We start from the raw sequence: 20,055 nt of genomic DNA, 5'->3' as shown, positions 1-20,055 counted from the left end.
CCTCATCTGAGATGAGATCCAAATCTTTCACACTTTTGTTTACAGTATTTCTTGTGGGAAACTACAGATAGAATGCCTTATGATATCTTTCAGTAATGCCTTTTTTTGGCACTTTTCTGTGAAGATCTGTAGAGAACACGACTGTTTACCAGATTATTCGACCTGAGTTAGGGATCTCTGCAGTCAAATGGGTTTTCTTTTTCTCTGAATAATGCTCTACTTCCACAGCCTGACAGTGTATGTGAATGTCAATGTGTTTGTAAGTTTGCAGTTATGATATACGCTTTTATTTGGGTGTATCAGAATAAAAGGAGCTGAATACAAATGCATGCCACCGCTTCTAGACGTGTCTTTGTCCTTCCACTTCAAGTTTATCTGCTACTTTGTGTTGTCAGCAGTCTACAAGACACTAACAATTTCAAAACTTGAACACCTTTTAAACTTGACAGTAATATGCAATGAAGATGCATACACTTGTTCCAGACAATGTAACTACACTCAGTATGAGTTCTTTTGTTATGTAATAACCTTTCTTGCTAAATTTTAGCATTACAAAACTAACTCCTACAAGTGCAGACAATAACATATTTTCTGTAACATTTACCATCTGGCTTTAAAGATCTGAGGGTCTCTAATGCCATTACCAGTAAGCAGCATTCGATACTGAAGCGCTCTCACAATGATCTGGAGCAGCTGGTGTTTCATTGGGACTTCAGGTTCTTCTGGACCCTTAGCCTGCACCAACATGAGCACACTTAATACATGTTTTAATAAATTAAAGAGTACATTCTAACATATTTCATTTCTCAACTTGGAAGAAAATGCTTCAGTTACAGATTTAGTTGCACACAAAACACATTTCTAATCATGTCGTGTCTAATCTGCAAAAAAAAACCAAAAAAAAAAACATTGCAGCCAATTCAACATCTTCTTGTCCAACCAAAGAACCCAAAGGCACACCTGTCCTACAACCAGAAAGCCAGATCGTTGTGTCTTTTAAATGTAGGTCACTGTTTTAACTCTGTGTTGTGAGGCAAGGTCATTGGTGACCAAAGGGAAATGTTTCTCAGGGTGACCTTCAGGCACACAAAAACCAGTAGAACAGCCTTATTCTTCTGCTCGATGGAGTCATTTGCCAGTGAGGAAGGACAGAGAGGGGGAAGTATCAAAGAGAGCATTGGAAAATCAATCAAGATCTAATTGCCTGTGACAGGTATTTATGCCCTGAGAGGTTCAGGAGCAGCAGGGAACTGGGGTGCATGCACACACACAGGAACTCACATACACACCACCTTTTCTAATCCAATGAAGTCCTATTTTTCATTACATAGGCACAGATAGCACCCTGCGGGAAAACAGCTTCTTCATCTTTATTTACACTGCAACCCCCACCCTACACAGAGATTGACACTCATATATAAAATATGTCAATGATGGAACCCTTCACACTTTGGCACATGTACAGACTCACACAGAGCTTGAGCTGGTGATGAGATAGCGCGTAACAACCCTGTGAAAGGAAGGGATGTGTTAAGCCTTATAAACACCCCCTTTTTAAACCAAGAGCTGGATCCCTGGTTAACACGGCAGAACAGCTCCCCATTATCAGACCTGCTTGCTTTCAGAACATCCGTTTGCCTTGAGTGTCACTTGTGAATTGTCATCCAATTGACACTTGTTCAGAGGAAGTGTTGTTCCAGAGACAGTAATTAGCCTGTTGTTTGTTTGGGTGAGCAAACCAAATGAAGGAGAGAAGAAGAAGCTAGACACCTTGTGCTGACAGATAAACTCATGCATATACACACAAACCCACACACATGCGGAAACACATCTCTCAGACTTTGTTATAGCCAGTTGATTTGCTGTGCGTATGCACACACACACACACACATACACATATATAGACACAGCTGATCTAATTGGGGAGTTGTAAAGGAGGCTGCTTCTCTAATTAGCTTCTGTCTGCCTCATTGCCCAGCTGCCTTTACAAGGAATTGGCTGCATTGCTCTCTCCCTCTATCGCTCTCTGTCCACCTGGTTCACAGCCTCCTGCTCTCCTCCCAGGTTCCTCGCACACACAGGACTGGGGTACAGCATGAATGTAAATCCAAGCACAGGAGCCTTGGAAAGGGACTTCCTAAACCCAGTTTCAAAGAATCAATACAATCTGTTTGTGCTTTTGCTACCGCAGAAACAATCAGGAACATATGGGCAAGGCCACGGACATGCTCACACGTGGAAGATACGCATACAGTAAGCACCGCTTGGCCAATGTTTGTGGATAGCACAGCAAACAAGCAACTGGCTGTTGAAAGGGAGCTGTAATCCGGTAAGGGTTGAGCTCTGATCTGATCAAGAGCTGTGGCTACTTCATCACTGTCACCACCCCATCCCCAATGAAATTACTACCACTTACACTGCAGGACTTTAGCTTGTAGCGAGAAAAGGTAAGTGCACAAATAAGGCACTGAAAAAGACTTTAAAGACCTAAAAATGAACCAAGAGAGTTTCACATTTCTTTAAATGCACAAAAATATCTGCACAAATATGTGGGTGTACTTACTTAAAGATACTATCCAGTGATGCATTTTTTCTGCTAACAAATGTAGACTGAAAATAGAAACACAGTTGGACTGGTACAGTTTCCACTTAACTTGTGATAAGCTGGTCAAATCTAACAAAAATCAGATTTTTTTCCTATTAATTTAAAGCTAAGATATTTCTCAATTTTTGGTCAATAAACGCATCAACCAACAGAATGTTTTAAATGCAACTTTACAATTTAATAAAAACTAAATAAAGGTTAGGGATATATGCTCTAAAGCGTAGGTGGCGATAATTGCCCTTTATTTTCTATTTAATTCAAAGGTAAAACTTCTGTTGAATATCCTAAAGAATTTCTTTCTTGTTTATAGGTTAAGGTCTTTAGAGAAAAACGGAATCAGTCAAGTTTAGCAGGTCAGAACAAAAAGATAACAAGAAATCCATATTAGATGCCAAGAACCACAAAAGAACCATGCTGATCAGCTGGCATTAATAAATGTTATGGCAGATGAGCGACTTTTTAACAGATTTCATCATAGATTCTGAACCATTCAAGCAGCATTTCAGTTGCAAAGGGGTTCAACCTTCTGAATTTGAGCCTGTTTGACTCCAATGGCTGACGACGGTCATAATGGACACTGCCTTGGATGGTGAATCTGATGCAAATTATGATAATGACAATGATGGCCAGAATTTTACCTGGTATGAATTTGTTTCTAAATATCTCTGCTTGTATTGTTCCATCCAATGGGGTCCATAAATATTCAGCACGTAGATAAGTAAAGGCTATATTCTGCTTATTTCATCCTAAATTGTCACCTGATTTGCCAGTACAAAAGCTCCTACTACTTTATCTAACCCAACGCCTCTCTTTCTGGCTGCTGAGTAATGGGATTGTTTTCCCACTGGGGTTGACTGGAATGGTGTGGATAATATCGGCTATATTGCAGAGCAGGCATGGTGGGGTTAGTTGCTGGGACTGGGCTCATTATAAAGTCTGTCTTCCTGGCGATGGTTTTCACCAGAAGCAGCTGTTGATGGAGCATCGTTGGAATGCAAAGACAAGACCAAATGGTATTGATTACAGATTCCCTTGTCATGATGACTGACGTTAATTGATAATGAACTCTGCCCAATACGGGTTGTCCTGGCCCTCTACAGAAACCACTTCCAAGTGATTTCTTGTAGCCAAAGTTTTCTGAAATCTATGCAGTGCTCTCACATCTGGCTATACAAGTAGCCAAATTTTAAGCTGGAATTTAAATAAAAACATGCAAATAAGTAAATATAAAACAGAGGAATGTGTGAGGAAACCTGTTATTTGGAGGGTAGATTTTATCTTGACTAAATCAGTTTATGACAAAATAGCAAAACATACAGAAAAACAGACCATGACCACTTATAGGAGACAAACTACATCTAAGTCTTAGTTGGATTAGTTTTACAGAAAAGTCTGGCTATTGACTTGTGTAAAAATATATTTTGTTAGTCCTAGAACTCCATCTTTCCCATTTCATCTGGGTCACACACTCAAACTAATCTTCAACGCACTGCCTTGATTATGCTCGGTCGTCTCTCAGACTGACATATTACCCTACTGGTGGAAACTGGGAAGAACACAGCCAAGATTGTGATTCCTTTAAGCAATTGGAAAACACAAAGAGTAGTAAGAGACAGCCATTAATGCTTGATATGTTTCTTGAAGCTAGTAGTGAAGTGACGTGGAGCTAAATGTTTTCAAATGCGGAAACAAGCTGCAGGGTATCAAGAGTTGGCGCTTGGAGCAAAAGTCTGACTGAGCCAAGTTTTTCTAAGGAGACACAGCTGCTGGTGAATATTTATGAGCTGAGACATTTGGCGTTCTGTCTGTTTGCTTTCCTGAATAAACTAGAAATGCCTGAAAGCATTATGTCAGATACTCATGGCAACTCAACACACAGCAAGGAACCTGTGAATTTACATACATTTTGGCAGATAGGTAGTGGCGCTGCGATGGTCGCTTCATTGCTAAACATAAATATTGACGTGAACATCACAGATTCATAGATTGTACTTTGTAGATCATGTGTTTTATAAATGAAACATATGATTTTTTGAAATGAAACATGATTTTTTTTATATCTGACTTGTTTTCCATTTCACTATGTTTGTTCACATTTCTAAAACTCAGCATGCCACACAAAAAGATGACACTGTGACACTGTCAGAGGAACATATACAGTGCCTTGTAACACTGTTAATATCCCTTAAACTTTTTTACATCTCACCAGGTTACAAACACAAATCCTAATCATTTTCTCGGGTATGTCTCTAACAGCTCTGCATATCTGGAGACTGAGATTTGCCTATTGCAAAAAGCTCTAGCTTCATCTCATTTGATTTAGGTTTGGACTTTGACTAGGGCATTCCAACACATTAATATACTTTCTATAAGGCAGTCCATTGTAGCTCTGGCTATATATATAAGGCTTGTTGCCCTGCTGGAAAGTGAATCTATGCCCCAGTCCGAAGACTTTTGCACCCTATAACACATTTCCTTCAAGAATTGTCTACTCTAGTCTGAAGAAAAACATTCCCCCAGCATGATGCTGCCATCACCATGTTTCACCAGGGGTCAGTGTCCTCTAGGGATATGTGCATTGTTAGTTTTCTGCCATAGTGTTTTACATTTAGCCCAGAATGTGTGTTGTCCTCATCTAATCAGAGCACCCACTTCTATGTTTTCTGTTTCTCCTACAGGGCTTGTAGCAAATATAGGACTTCTTATTACTTTTTTTCATTAATGTCTTTCTTTTTATGACCCTCCTACCGGAGCTATGGATCTCTGTAGATCCTCCAGAGTTAGCATAGGCCTCTTGGCTGCTTCTCTTGTTATCACAGTGAACATTGCTTTTACAAGCACAAAGTATTGATTAAATGACAAGATACTTATTTACGTAAGGCTGTAATGCTATTAGATTTAGCTTTTGTTTAACCCCTTACTCAAATCCCACCTTCCTTTTGCATTTAAAAAAAGAGATTACTACCAGACAAAGAATGAGAATTCATTGCTAAGTGAATACAAAATATATGAGCATGACAGTAGATTGGTCAGTTCCATGAACTGGAGTGGATTACAGTGGCAGTAGAAATGCCTTTATGTCCCAGTGGATGCTGGGGGACGGGAAAACGTAATCCAAAAACTATTGAAAGGTTTCCAGTACAGGATCATTGTGCTGGAAACAGACATAATGGTTCACCTTTCTTCACAAGAATGAAGATGAGATACTGAGATTTAAAAGTGTGCTGTTAAAATAATCAATCTTGCTCATCTTTTAGAAGGATAATTAAAAACCTTAAGCATAATTCCCCTTCTCAATGTAATGTAACCCTTCCTGCAATGTAATTAACACAGAGCAACAAGACTAAAAGGCTCCACAAGAAGATTGTTGGATTGACCAAACTTGATCCAGTCGGTCAAAAGTCTCTCTGCTGAGTGCTTTACCTCAAATTTCCTGACAATGCTGGCAAAAGCTGAGCTGCTTCTGCAGCTCTGCTCCAGTAAGGACATGCTGCGATCATACTCAGAGATGTAAGTGTCAAACACTCGGAATTCATCCCGACGGGATAAGATCACGTCCACCATCTTCTGGTTCTCCTCCCTTGAAGATTAAAAAGCAATCAATTACCTTTAAATGACACAGATGTGTTTCAACGAGAACATGAATTCTAAAAAGTGGCTTGTATAATTTCTTTAGCTGCATGTTTTTTTTTTAGTACTGGTCAGGCTTTCTGCATTACATTCACTTTTCACATACATTTATATTGACCCTTATAAAACAGAAAACATTTCTGTAGTAATCAACACTCTGATTACACAAGATTAATGTTTTATTTCTCAAGGCGACTCAGGTTTCTTGTCTAAAATATAAAAGCCGTGACAAAATTTGTGTCATTATTTATGACAGGCCAGTTTAAGAATAAAACAGTCAGATTAATGTTTATATTTGCATTTGATAATTAAGGCTTCTAAGTTGATTTCATTGGGACTATTACTGAAGTGAATTCTCTTAATTAGGGCTTCTGTGGTTTGTTGAATTGATTATGTTGACTAAAATAACAATAATTAACATAAATATTTTAGGTGAAAACAAATTCTTTGAATGTCATCTTTCCTCTATTCTAAAAACGATCTTTAGAGCAAGGTATAACTTTCCACTAAAGCACTGTGTAAGTTGGGGGGTCCCTAACTGCAGTGTGCAGCAGTACATGTCTGTTTGGGCTTGTGGGTCCTTAGATCAGCTGAGTTCACCTCCAGTCACTGGTTGGCTCTGCCTGAGCAACTACACCAAAACAATAATGGCAGATAAGCTTCAAATTACTCCCCAATTAGAAAATCTTTCAAGGTCTAAAGCCTCAAAGTAGCTTTGGAGGTTTGGTAAAGTTTTGTAACAAAACTACAGCACTAACTCCTTAAGTTTGCAGACGACACCACTGTCATTGGACTGATCCAGGACGGTGATGAGTCTGCATGCAGACAGCAGGTGGATCGGCTGGTACACTGGTGCGGTCAGAACTACCTTGAACTCAACCCACTCAAGACTGTGGAAATGGTGGTGGACTTTCGGAGAACACCACCCCCATACACCCCCCTCACCATCCTCAACAACATTGTATCGGCCGTGGACCACTTCAGGTTCTTAGGAACCACCATCTCTGAGGACCTGAGATGGTCTTCACACATAGACACTGTTCTAAAGAAGGCCCAGCAGAGACTGTACTTCCTGAGGCAACTCAAGAAGTACAACCTTCCACAGGAGCTGCTGGTCATCTTCTACACTGCCATCATTCAGTCTGTCCTGTCTTCATCCATCTCAGTGTGGTTTGGCTCATCCACAAAACAGGACAGGTCCAGACTGCAACGAATAATCAGGACTGCAGAGAGAATAATCAGGGCTGACCTTCCCTCCATCCAGGACTTATACAGGTCTAGGGTCAAGAAAAGAGCTGCCAAAATCTCTGTAAAATTGTAAATTTGTATATTCTGTAATGCAAAAACAGAACAAAAGAGCAAAGTGTACCGGAGTCAAATTCCTTGTTTGTATGTACGAACTTGGCAATAAAGCTGATTCTGACTCTGATTTTAATAGGGCCATGCACGATAAGTAGCAGAAAAGACAGACCTAGGGGCTGCTGATAAGCTGGAAAAAACCCCAGTGATATTTAAGTTTTTCTTTTTTACAGATTTTGTTTATTTAAGTAGCTGTCTGTTACATTTTCCTCATGTCCCTACTTGTTTTGCTGATTAGCTACCGGCCATTGCCAGTGTCTTAATGTGCAGACTTTGTGCAGAAGCCCAAAAATAATTTAACTTTACCTATTATAGGTATATTTATTAGTGTGAATAATATGAATATCTAAGTGTACAACATTTAAGCAATAAATGGGTTAATAAATACTAGTCCTTTAAAAACAACAGTTTCTAATATTTTAATATAAACAATAATTTAACATTGTTAAACAAAGTATATACTTTATGATAGTATATTATATACACATTATATTACTATATAACATGTTGTGTAGCCATTTAGCCTTTTTTCGTTAATTTGTTTTTGCAAAAGAAAAACTAAATATTGTTTAATATTGTGAATATGTGCCTGTAAATGTGTCTGTTTTTTGCCTTGTCTGTTTTAAGTAAAACAACTTGGGACTACTCACATAATTATGAAGTACTGCACTTAAAGCAGCATTTAAAATGCAATGAAACCTGCTACTGTTAACCACTTATTAGTCCTTCATTTAGTGAACGAGAGTGAGCGAGCAAATGAACAACCGGCTTGACATTTTAAATATGGCATCGCTCTCAACAAGGGTCAGTAGGAGATTCTCATGGCATGATAATCTTAGAAATTACTGAGTTTCAGGGCTTCATGTTATTAACACACAAAAAGTAATTTAATTTAAAACAGAAAAGCAACAATATTATAACTGTGCTAAAAAAGATCTCTTGACACCTAGATTTGAGCAAAAATCCACCAAGTTCCATCCATCTTCTGCTCTTTTATAGTGTAACACTAGTATAACTAATATAGCTGATGAATGAGTTGGGCTATCTGCTGTGGTAGCATATGCATTCAGCTGCTTGACAGACATGGCGCTTGTATGGTGCAGTTTTACCCTAGTAAGAATAATAGGCTCTACCTCATACTAAATATTTAGTTTATGCACTATGAATGTCTATTTTGCAACCAAATGTATTTTCTAACAGTCGGTTTCGAGTCCCTTGAAAGCAAAGGTAGACTGTAGCCTTTGTAAAAAAACAGTGAGGAAGATGAGCAACAGGTAGGGAAGGGGAAGCGCACTTATGGTCAATGTGACACTTTCCTGATACCAAAGCTCTCAATAAACCCCACTGTCAGATTCAGGAGTAAAGTAATCTTTTTGAATTTACCAAAAGGCTGGAAGTAATCTTAACATTTTAGAGTGACTGAGTCAGACTCCTGACTTGGATCTAACAAAGGTAAGGGTGGTGGCAAAGAGAGCTTCCCATCTCAAACACTTGGAGCTCATCACTGTTAATAAATCATCAAAATACCAGTGGAAACTGGTCAGCAATTACAAGGGTTGGATTGCTGTAATGCCAATAATAGATTTTTACATTGATCATTGAGAAGGGTATAAATATTTTAAAACATGCCATTTGGCTGTGGTTGTGTCATTTAAACAGCGTGCCGAACCGTCCTGCTGAATTTTATTCGCACATAAGTTAATTGCAGCACGGAGCACTGAACTAATCAACTTATTACCTTAGCTATATCAATAAAATGTCTGTAAAGAGATATTAATACTGAGAACTATGTTGTTACCACTGGGAAACGTCAGTGGTGGGCTTCTAAGCAAATTGTTGAAAACATTTTTCAGACGTACAATTTATACCATATATACATTTAAAACACTTAAAATTTCATACAACTGTGTAAAAAAAATTATAGACAAAATTAGTAATAAACAATAATTGCTTTGTTTTTATCTACAAAACTGGTTACTTTTCCTCTTTTGATAAAAATACAATTGTAGCATTTTTTAACTAATGCACTGTCCATAGCTAAGTTATTGATATTTTGAGTGCACAGTCACAAAAACTGGATCTCTGTATTTTTGTTGTTTAAAAGAAACATCCCAGTATCCTACTAATTGTAGCCAAACTTGCTGAGATTCATTCATCATTTCAAATCCAGGGAAACGTCAGTGCAACTGTGACTGATAATGGAATAAATTTTGTGAAAGCTTTCATTGAATACGGAGGGTCTGGGTCTGAATTAGAGGACAAAAATGTTGGTGTAAATGAAGTACAATTTGCTGATTTTTCAGCTGTTTTTGAGGCAGACCAAGATGAAAAAGAACAAAATTTTTTTTTGCCACCTCACCATTCCTGTGCTCCCACATACTCTTCATCTTAATCTGCAACATCAGACCTGGACAAAGCAACATCACAAGGTGTTCATAGAAGTGCCATGTCCAAATGTGCAGCCATATGGAAGAAAGCCTACCGCTCAACCGGTGCTGCTGATGCCATTGAAGAAATTGCTCAGATGAGATGCCCGGTGCCATCAGTGACAAGGTGGAGCTCAGAGTACCATGCCATTGAGAAACTGATGATCAGCTGGGTGACGTCTGCGATCGCCTCAGTGTGTCTAAACTCCACCCACAAGAGAGTACACAACTATCTTACAACACCTTGCCTGCTCCATAAATCTTCTCCAAGGAGAAAAGAACTGCTTCTTTGGTTACAATGTGCTGACCATCATAAGCCTGAAGGCCGAACTATCTGAAAAAATGACACGGGCTCAGTTTACTTCTCACGTACTCGCGGCAGTAATCAAAGCTATTGACACTTGATTTGGGGAGGTGGTGGCCTGTCATGAAGCAAAAATGTCCGCATCCACCATTCCGGAATTCTGTCTTTGGTGGCTTGTGGATGATGAGAGAGAATAATGAAAAAAATTTTGATCCAAGAAGCTGGTCTAATAAACTCAGGAGGTCCCACTGCCGGTCAACGCACAATTACAAATGCCTCAAATGGACCAGATCTTCTAGAAGATGGTGACAACTTCTTCACTTTTGAGACAGCAGTGACAACTAGTTCAGCTATAGAAGAAGAGGTGCACAGGTACCTTCAAGGTTCAGATAAGACATTGGTTTCACTGAAGATGTACCCTACAGTCAAAGTCCTCTTCATAATGTACAACACTACATTGCCATCAAGTGCTCCTGTAGAGTGACTATTCAGCCAGGGGAGGACTCATTTTCAATCCTCTTCGCAACCAAATGACAGATGAGCACTTTGAAATGTCTCTCTTGCTGCGGTACAACCGACTTTACTGCACTGTTAATTAATAAAGTGTAGGTAGATAGGTGGCTAATCACTAATATGGTTGCCTTGAATTAAAACTTCATTGTTTTGTTTACATTCACATAAAACAACACTTTCAGCATTCTGCAAATGTTTGCAATATTGTTCTTTCGTAAGAGGTGTTCATCAGCATGAACATGTTTGATGTAACATGTTTTACTTGCAGTTTTTTTGGTTTAGTATTTGTATTATATTTTTTGGCAAAGCTTTCATTTATTTATGTTATTTTGTGAATTAAAAAAGGTAAGCAAAAATTCAGATTTTTTTAGAAAGATTCAATGTTAACAAAGTTGTTGCTATGTTCAAGCATTTGGTCACTTTACTACAGAAACAGAAATATAATCTGTTAAAAATAATTTTGAATTAATTGGTATTGTTTAATTTATTTTTCTTAGTAAATAATGTTTATCATTAATATGATGAAATGTGACATTTAATAGGCTTAAATGCACTTTTTAAAGGGAAGTATTCCAAGTATTTAGAAAACAGTACCTGTCACGGAGTGACATTTTTGGACTGTGTTTGTGGCTTTGTGTTTGTTTACCTTTTGCTTAGAATTTTCTATTTCGGTTTTTGTATCATGTTTTCTTTTCTCCCTCTTCCGCCTCCTAGTGTTTACTTCTTAAGTTCTTTTATGGTTGTTTTCTTATTACTTGGTATGGTTTATTATTATTATTGTAATTATTATAGTTCTTGGTCTTCCCTGGATTCTCTAGTTTTATTTCTCTTTAGTATCTTTGTGTTTTATTTGTGTTTTATTATTTGTTCCTTTGCACTCTTCTTGTTTACTAGTTTATTTTCTGTTTCCTTTCCAGTTATTTCAGTCAGTGTGGTTAGGTTTGTTTACTTTTGTATTCAGGTTTTCCTTATGGGTTCTTTGTTTGTTCTTAGGTTGTTATTGTTGTTCCTATGTTCCCTCTAGTTTCTCTGTTTACTTTAGTTATGATTATTCTAGTTTTCTTATTCCCATTTGATTATTTATCTTTGTCTATAGGTTTGCTTGGTCTGTGTTTCTGTTTATTGTTTATTAGTTACTTTGCCCATCCTCAGCCTTTGTATTTGTTTCACCTGTTCCTTCTGCCTCCCTGCCTCCTTGTCACACCTGTTCCCTGTTTTCTCTGATTACCTGCCCTTTGTTATCCCTCAGTATATTAGTTGGTTTTGTGTCATTGTTGGCCTGGTTCCTTGTGTTTGTCATACCCCGTTCTCAACCCACGTCTTTGTGCTGAGTTTTTCCATGTTCCTGCAGAACCGATCTTGTAAGTTTTTGGATCTGGACTTTGTTTGTATCTGCAGTGCCTTGTTTGGTTTCTTTGATAACCTCTGGAAATAAAGCTGAAAACCTTTTACAACATGTTGCTGCCCAGCTCTTGTCTGCACTTTGGTCTGCCCGCAAACCACGCTATGACAGTACCAGGATTAAGTAATGTAACAGAATACATTACAAAATACATTTTAAAGCAGGTTTTCAGTATTCTGTAACTAAATACATTTAGAAAGTATTCTCCCCAAAAGTGTCTAAATCTAAATCTTAAATTATGAGGGTCATTGGTTCTCAGCAGCATTTAGGGGTTGCAGATCTAACAGTATGCTTCTTACCAATTGCTAATGCGCTCCTCCAGCTCAGCCAAGATGCTGCTGTGGAGGTTGTAAACCTGTGGAAGCACACATAGAATCTCCCCCAGCCTCTGCTCATCGAGCGCTGGCTGCCCTTCCTCGTCCACTGCCTCAGTCACCGCTGACCTAAAGTACTGCATGAGAGAGAGAAAAACAGGACTTGTGAGGAGAGATTTTTCAAGAAGACAATGCTGTGAGCCAGTAACACAAAACAAGGAATACAGGTCCTTCTCAAAATATTAGCATATTGTGATAAAGTTAATTGTTTTCCTTAATGTCATGATGAAAATTTAACATTCATATATTTTAGATTCATTGCACACTAACTGAAATATTTCAGGTCTTTTATTGTCTTAATACGGATGATTTTGGCATACAGCTCATGAAAACCCAAAAATCCTATCTCACAAAATTAGCATATTTCATCCAACCAATAAAAGAAAAGTGTTTTTAATACAAAAAACGTCAACCTTCAAATAATCATGTACAGTTATGCACTCAATACTTGGTCGGGAATCCTTTTGCAGAAATGACTGCTTCAATGCGGCGTGGCAGGGAGGCAATCAGCCTGTGGCACTGCTGAGGTCTTATGGAGGCCCAGGATGCTTCGATAGCGGCCTTTAGCTCATCCAGAGTGTTGGGTCTTGAGTCTCTCAACGTTCTCTTCACAATATCCCACAGATTCTCTATGGGGTTCAGGTCAGGAGAGTTGGCAGGCCAATTGAGCACAGTGATACCATGGTCAGTAAACCATTTACCAGTGGTTTTGGCACTGTGAGCAGGTGCCAGGTCGTGCTGAAAAATGAAATCTTCATCTCCATAAAGCTTTTCAGCAGATGGAAGCATGAAGTGCTCCAAAATCTCCTGATAGCTAGCTGCATTGACCCTGCCCTTGATAAAACACAGTGGACCAACACCAGCAGCTGACACAGCACCCCAGACCATCACTGACTGTGGATACTTGACACTGGACTTCTGGCATTTTGGCATTTCCTTCTCCCCAGTCTTCCTCCAGACTCTGGCACCTTGATTTCCGAATGACATGCAGAATTTGCTTTCATCCGAAAAAAGTACTTTGGACCACTGAGCAACAGTCCAGTGCTGCTTATCTGTAGCCCAGGTCAGGCGCTTCTGCCGCTGTTTCTGGTTCAAAAGTGGCTTGACCTGGGGAATGCGGCACCTGTAGCCCATTTCCTGCACACGCCTGTGCACGGTGGCTCTGGATGTTTCTACTCCAGACTCAGTCCACTGCTTCCGCAGGTCCCTCAAGGTCTGGAATCGGCCCTTCTCCACAATCTTCCTCAGGGTCCGGTCACCTCTTCTCGTTGTGCAGCGTTTTCTGCCACACTTTTTCCTTCCCACAGACTTCCCACTGAGGTGCCTTGATACAGCACTCTGGGAACAGCCTATTCGTTCAGAAATTTCTTTCTGTGTCTTACCCTCTTGCTTGAGGGTGTCAATAGTGGCCTTCTGGACAGCAGTCAGGTCGGCAGTCTTACCCATGATTGGGGTTTTGAGTGATGAACCAGGCTGGGAGTTTTAAAGGCCTCAGGAATCTTTTGCAGGTGTTTAGAGTTAACTCATTGATTCAGATGATTAGGTTCATAGCTCGTTTAGAGACCCTTTTAATGATATGCTAATTTTGTGAGATAGGAATTTTGGGTTTTCATGAGCTGTATGCCAAAATCATCCGTATTAAGACAATAAAAGACCTGAAATATTTCAGTTAGTGTGCAATGAATCTAAAATATATGAATGTTAAATTTTCAGCATGACATTATGGAAAATAATGAACTTTATCACAATATGCTAATATTTTGAGAAGGACCTGTAAAAGGAAGTGCTTGTGAGGAGGATGGAAGGAGGAAGGGAGGGCTGGAGAAATGAAAGGTGCAGAGGAATGAAGTGAAAAATGGAAGGAAGGTCAGATCCTCCTAAACATCCTTCCTGCCACCCTGCCTTCGTATCATCCCATTACTTTGGGCTCCGTTCAGGCATTCAGGAAAGGTGGCCCCCGCTTGCACAACACACCAGGTGTTGGTGCATAATGACCTAAAATGATGATCCAATGTAGTTTTTTATTAAGCCCACGCTTCTCATATCTCTGTAGACAAGAGCCCAAGACGTTGCTGATATACAGCTTATCTGGCTCTGCTGAAGTGTACTCAGTGCACAAAAAGTATGAACAATTGGCATTAATGGCAGCATTGTGAGTAACAAAAGGGGCTCATCTGATGAGTTATGGCAGGAGAGAGAAAAAAAACAGGAGAGGGGTTTTGTGCAGAAAGGAAGTTATTTATTAAGAGGCGTTGGCGTAATGTAAGAAATATTAGCTTCATCTTTGACCAACACTGTGCAGCAAACTAAGCCACTTTGGCAATAGAGCTTCATGTTATGTCTCTAAGAAGAGTGTGTGGGGCTCATTAATTTTAGTTTTTTGTTAAACAAATACATAAAACAAACGGAGATGTCCTGATCCGCTGTGAGATATTGTCAAGAAAGTGGTCACTTTAGAGAAACAGATTAGATTACATAGTCACATGTAATATGAGTTACCATTAATCATGTCTGCTGGCGTAAAGAGTGGCTGTGTTTCTGTTTGACTGTCTCTTCCAGGTTAGACAGTCCCTCACAACATAACTCTGCTTTGGTACCTCAAGCTTTTGGTTGAGCAGTCAGTTACACTCAGCCACTGCCGCTTTAGGGCCAAAGGGTCACGGATTAGAACAGAAACAGCCCGAGCTTCATATGCTGAAGCTGTTATAGGGAGAAGTCGTTTAGAAGAGGAGCACGGCCTCCCTTCCTATGTGGAGACAGGGTCTGGAAATTCTTTGTGTTCTTGTTATTCCTTATCAAACAATGGAACAATAGCTCATGTGTGCCTCTCACTTAACGCAGCACCTTGTTTTTTTTCCCAGACGGTGTGTTTGTACATGCTGTGCCGCTGCTGTGTACACCCCCCCCCCCCACCGGCTGAATTACTCACTTTCAGTTTAACGATGACATTGAACAGCAGCCAGTAACTCCAAAGAGTACAGTCTGAAGTTTGACAAACAATGAGACCCTGATGCAGAATTATATCTGTGAATCATGCAACAATATGAAGGGCAAAACATTCGAGGTCACCTTTAACAGATATCTTTCCTTGGATCAGACTTTCTTGTAATAATTAAAAGCTTTTTGATCAATGGTTCTTGTTTACTGGGGGTGTTTTTTGGATATTGGCTGTTTTTATTTAGACAAGGACCCTGGTTACTGTGGAGGGGCTACAGAGATCAACAGCTCTAGGGGGAAATCTGTTGGTTCATAATTATTGTGGCATTCCCTTAAAAAAAAGTCATCCACACTGTGAAACAAGGTAGTGGCAGCATTATGCTGTGAAGATTCTTTTATTGAGCAGGGACAGGGAAACCGATCAGAAGATGGATGGTGCTGAGAGGCAATACTGGGAAGAGAACCTGTTGGAAACTGCCCTTTCATTTCTGCTAAGACAGCAACACTGAAATACTGCCAGAACTACAATGGAAGGGTTTTGATCAAAGCATATTCATGTGTTGGCCTATTCAAAGTCAAAACCAAAAGCCAGCTGAAAATATGTGTCAAGAATTGCTGTCCACAAAGCTTCAGGTGTTTTGCAAAGAAGAATGGGAAACATATTCTCTAAATGGCTGTTATTGTAGTGAATAGTGAATCTACAAAGTACAGGGGTGAAAAAAATTTAAAACCATGTGTCATATTACTTCTACTTAACAGTTATAACTAACGGCTGATTAACAGACAACTATGTAAAATGTGAAAACATAAAAAGGGCATAAGTACCTTTAAAAGCAACTGTAACCTACTAGATGAACAAGACTTGTTTTTCAGGCAATACACAAAATAAGGGGTGTCCTTAGACCTTTAAACACTATTGCATAAGTCATACAATAAATGCTAAAATGTAAAGCTAACCCACTAACCTGCACATTAAGATGCAGCTTGTGGTTAGGTTTGTGCATTGGTAGGCAGCAGCTAATTTGTAAATTTGACTATCAAGTTAAAACTACAGGTTTCTGCTCATTAGAGAAGAGTGTTGAATCACATTTACATTAGTTAATGGTTAAAGGCATCAAATCGAACAAGTAGCTACAGCAAACGCACAGGAGGTTTTATAAATCATGTCTTAATGACCCTCATAGCGATGCAGATTGAATTTTAGTAACCAGATGCTGACTGTTTGGCTTTTTAGACTGCAGTGATTACCAACTCTGCTATCACATTAATAGAGGCATCACTATTACTAGAACTACTGTGTGTCTCACTGGTGTGGATAATGAACGTCGAATCTAATATTATTCCAACTACTACAATATTTGCCGTCTGAAAAGTAAGTTTATATATCCCATAAATGCCATTCCTTTCTTGTTAATTTGCAGGTATCAGATGTTCTGGCAGGAAGCATTTGAGAGAGGATGGAAAAGATAGCTGGCTGCATTGCATGGCCTTTCTTCACTGCAACTCGCCTTTAAACGTCACCTCATGTCTCAAATAAACCAGAATTCCCTATTTGATAGCCAGCATGTACATGATAAAGATCAACTGTCTTTCAGTGACATTTACTTGGAGTGTTGCTCTTTAAATTGGTTCTACCACATTAACAAACACGTACAAAGACAGATTCATGGTGCGGGGACGTTGCGTCATCCTACAACTGGCCACATCGGAGCACAACATGACAACTTTGTCAAGACCAGGAAGTAAACCTGGCTGCAACAACACTGATAATCTTACACAGAACATTACCAAAGGGAGGGGGGGGACAGAGAGGGGATGTGACACACACACAGGATACAATCCAAAGACCAGATCTTTAAGAAACTTCTAAACGGGAGATTTCAGGTCCATTTGGAACCATTTTTTATAAGACAGAGAAGGTTTCCTTACCTCATGAATGTGCTTGAGGGCGCTAACATGTCTGCCAAAGGAAGAATATAAAAAGATTATGTAAAAACTGTTAAAAGAAACTTCTAATCCTTCAAAAATCCTGTTTTTTTAGTTTTTATTACAATTTTTGCAAACATTTCGAAAGAGGAAACAAAATACAATGACTGCAAATGGTTTATACCAACTACAATGTCATTGCATCATTGAGAAATAATCACATTTGTGGCTTGCAAATAGACAAAATATGAAAAACAAGCCAAAAACAATGAGTACAAATACTTTTGCAAGGATCCGTAAGGTTAGCTCAGCACACTTGATAAATTAGCATAGAAGCAGAAAAGAATACAACACAGATGAATTGACTTTTTTGGGTTAACACTCAAATGTAGGCACTCACATTCTCTCAGAGTCGACAAGCTCTTTGGCAATGTAGAACGCTCGAGAACGGCCATCAATCTGCATGACAGGGAGGGAAAACGGTGGGAGATGAATGAAAACAGTTAATATTTAAAGGTTCTCTGGATACACTTACTCCTCTCAAACATTAATAGCCACAACTACACAGCTGCTAAGCAGCCTGACAGAACACCAAATTGACTTCTTTTTTTTAGATTTGTGCTGTCAAAATAAGACTGATTATTTCATTACATTGTGGCACAGACATGAAAGCCTTCTCAAATTGAACATGTTTAAATTCAGATGCATTATTTATGAGAGGCTGCATGTACTGTGGCGATGACAAAGCTGCCCATTGATTTAGAGGCTAATTGTTGAGTCTCAAAACATGCTAGCAAAAGGGTTGAGGCTCCTATGGTTTTACCAAGGGGACCAATATGTGTTTGGTATTGTGAGTTAAGTTGGGCTCCTTTAATAGGACACTGATTTTTGCAGGAGCCCCTTCCTTCTTATTTATTGCAACTTTTCTTTGAAGAGAAAAAAAACAAGGAAATGCATGTCACATGATCAGGACAGGGGGTTGTTATTGTTGTGACAGCAACAGGATGGGTGGGGTCCATCTTTGAACTACTGTAAAATGTCTGCTCTTCATTGTACAAACACTGTGTATTCGAGGTTCATCTAAGCAGTTAAAGCAATATCAACTGAAGACTATGTTCCTACATAAGGCTGAAGAGAAATGAAGAGAACTGGTTCGGCCACTACTCATCAAAAAGTGTCCAAATGAAAATATTTAAAAAGTCCCATGTAAGTGTCTACTAGACATGATTATAAATGCAGGCTACAATGATTCAGGTGGCTTCGCCAGGCCTGCAGTGAACAAGGGGGTTACATTACCCACAGTGCATGGGCTGATATGAGATTCTCATGGCGTGATGACCTTGAGAAAAAATACCAGAGTTTCCTTGTACTGACACAAATATTTTAAACAAAAATGTTTAACATGATGAAATTGCTGTATTTAAAACATCAAAGCAAGAATCTTACAGTATGATTGTTACAGTTACAGTTTCATTTATTTATGAGACCGAGGAAAGAATATACAATAAATACTTAAATTAAATGTAATTTAATTTAATTAAATTTAGAGGTTGTTTACAAGTAAACACAATTAAAGCCCAGAAAATTACTCCTTTTTGATGTTCTGCTCTTTATGCAACTTAGTGAAAAAATATTTGCCCCTCTACTGATTTCATGTATTTTTTCTTAAATAGTTCAGATAATCAAATTTTAAAATCAGAAGCAGGTAAAGCAGGATAAAAACAAAATGCAGTTTTCAAATGATGATTTTATTTATCAAGGTATCCAAACAAAACTGGCCCTTTGTAAAAAAGCATATGCTCACCTTGTCAAACCATAATCTTGCTTTGATTAGTCACAAAAGCTCAGTTTAATTTCCTTTCCCACACCCAGGACTGATTACTGCCTGATTACAGCAGAACAATACAAAGTAGATAAAAAAACACATCATGCTTTCTAAAGAAATTTAAACAGATAAGAAACAAAGTCATTGGCATCTATTTTTCTGAAAAGACTTACAAAGCCACTTCTAAGGCTGTGGGATGCCAGGACAAAACAGCGAGAGCCATTATTCACAAATTGGGTAACATGGAGCAGTGGTTAACCTTCCCAGGAGTTGCCAGCATGCCTAATTGTTCTCCAAGAACACTTTAATGACTCATCCAGGAGGTCGTAGAACCCTAGAAAAACATCTAAAGCATTGAAGGCCTTGCTAACCTCAGTTATGGTCAGTGTTCATGATTTCACAAAAGGACAGAGACTGGCAAAAATTGCAGCTTCATGGTTGCCACAAAACGTCTTGGTGACAACTTGATGATGAGAAAATATTCTGTGGACTGAGGTGAGAAAGTGAGACTTTCTGAGAAGGGGAGCATCCTGTCATATCTGTCATAAAACTAACACCATTCAGAAAAAAGGACACCATAACTACAGTCAAGCATGGCGGTGGTTATGCTCACCACAGCACAGAGACTGCCCCTGTCAAGGCAGATAATATTCAGCTCTACATTACAATGTCACCACGTGACTATGACCCTATTCAAGCGTTGGGTAGATGCATAGAACAAATCAATACGTGGATGTGCCATAATTTTCTTCAG

At 39.0% G+C, this 20,055-nt stretch overlaps 1 protein-coding gene across 2 annotated transcripts in view; it reads right to left on the bottom strand.

Annotated features, from left to right (window-relative positions):
• The window catches only part of fgd5a (FYVE, RhoGEF and PH domain containing 5a), a 52,573-nt gene that overhangs the window by 14,469 nt on the left and 18,049 nt on the right, over positions 1–20,055 (bottom strand). For both annotated transcript variants that reach the window (XM_047347932.1, XM_047347933.1), the window contains exons 4-8: positions 17,877–17,935; positions 17,480–17,510; positions 12,539–12,690; positions 6,029–6,185; positions 645–735 (exon numbers count right to left, since the gene is read on the bottom strand). In XM_047347932.1, coding sequence (XP_047203888.1) covers positions 645–735; positions 6,029–6,185; positions 12,539–12,690; positions 17,480–17,510; positions 17,877–17,935 — 490 coding nt within the window. The remainder of the gene's footprint in view (positions 1–644; positions 736–6,028; positions 6,186–12,538; positions 12,691–17,479; positions 17,511–17,876; positions 17,936–20,055) is intronic.

This window comes from Girardinichthys multiradiatus, chromosome 20 (genome assembly GCF_021462225.1).
Source record: "Girardinichthys multiradiatus isolate DD_20200921_A chromosome 20, DD_fGirMul_XY1, whole genome shotgun sequence".
NCBI classification, from domain to species: Eukaryota; Metazoa; Chordata; class Actinopteri; order Cyprinodontiformes; family Goodeidae; genus Girardinichthys; species Girardinichthys multiradiatus.
The sequence above is the reverse complement of the archived record's forward strand: the minus strand, read 5'-3'. Positions and strand labels throughout refer to the sequence as shown.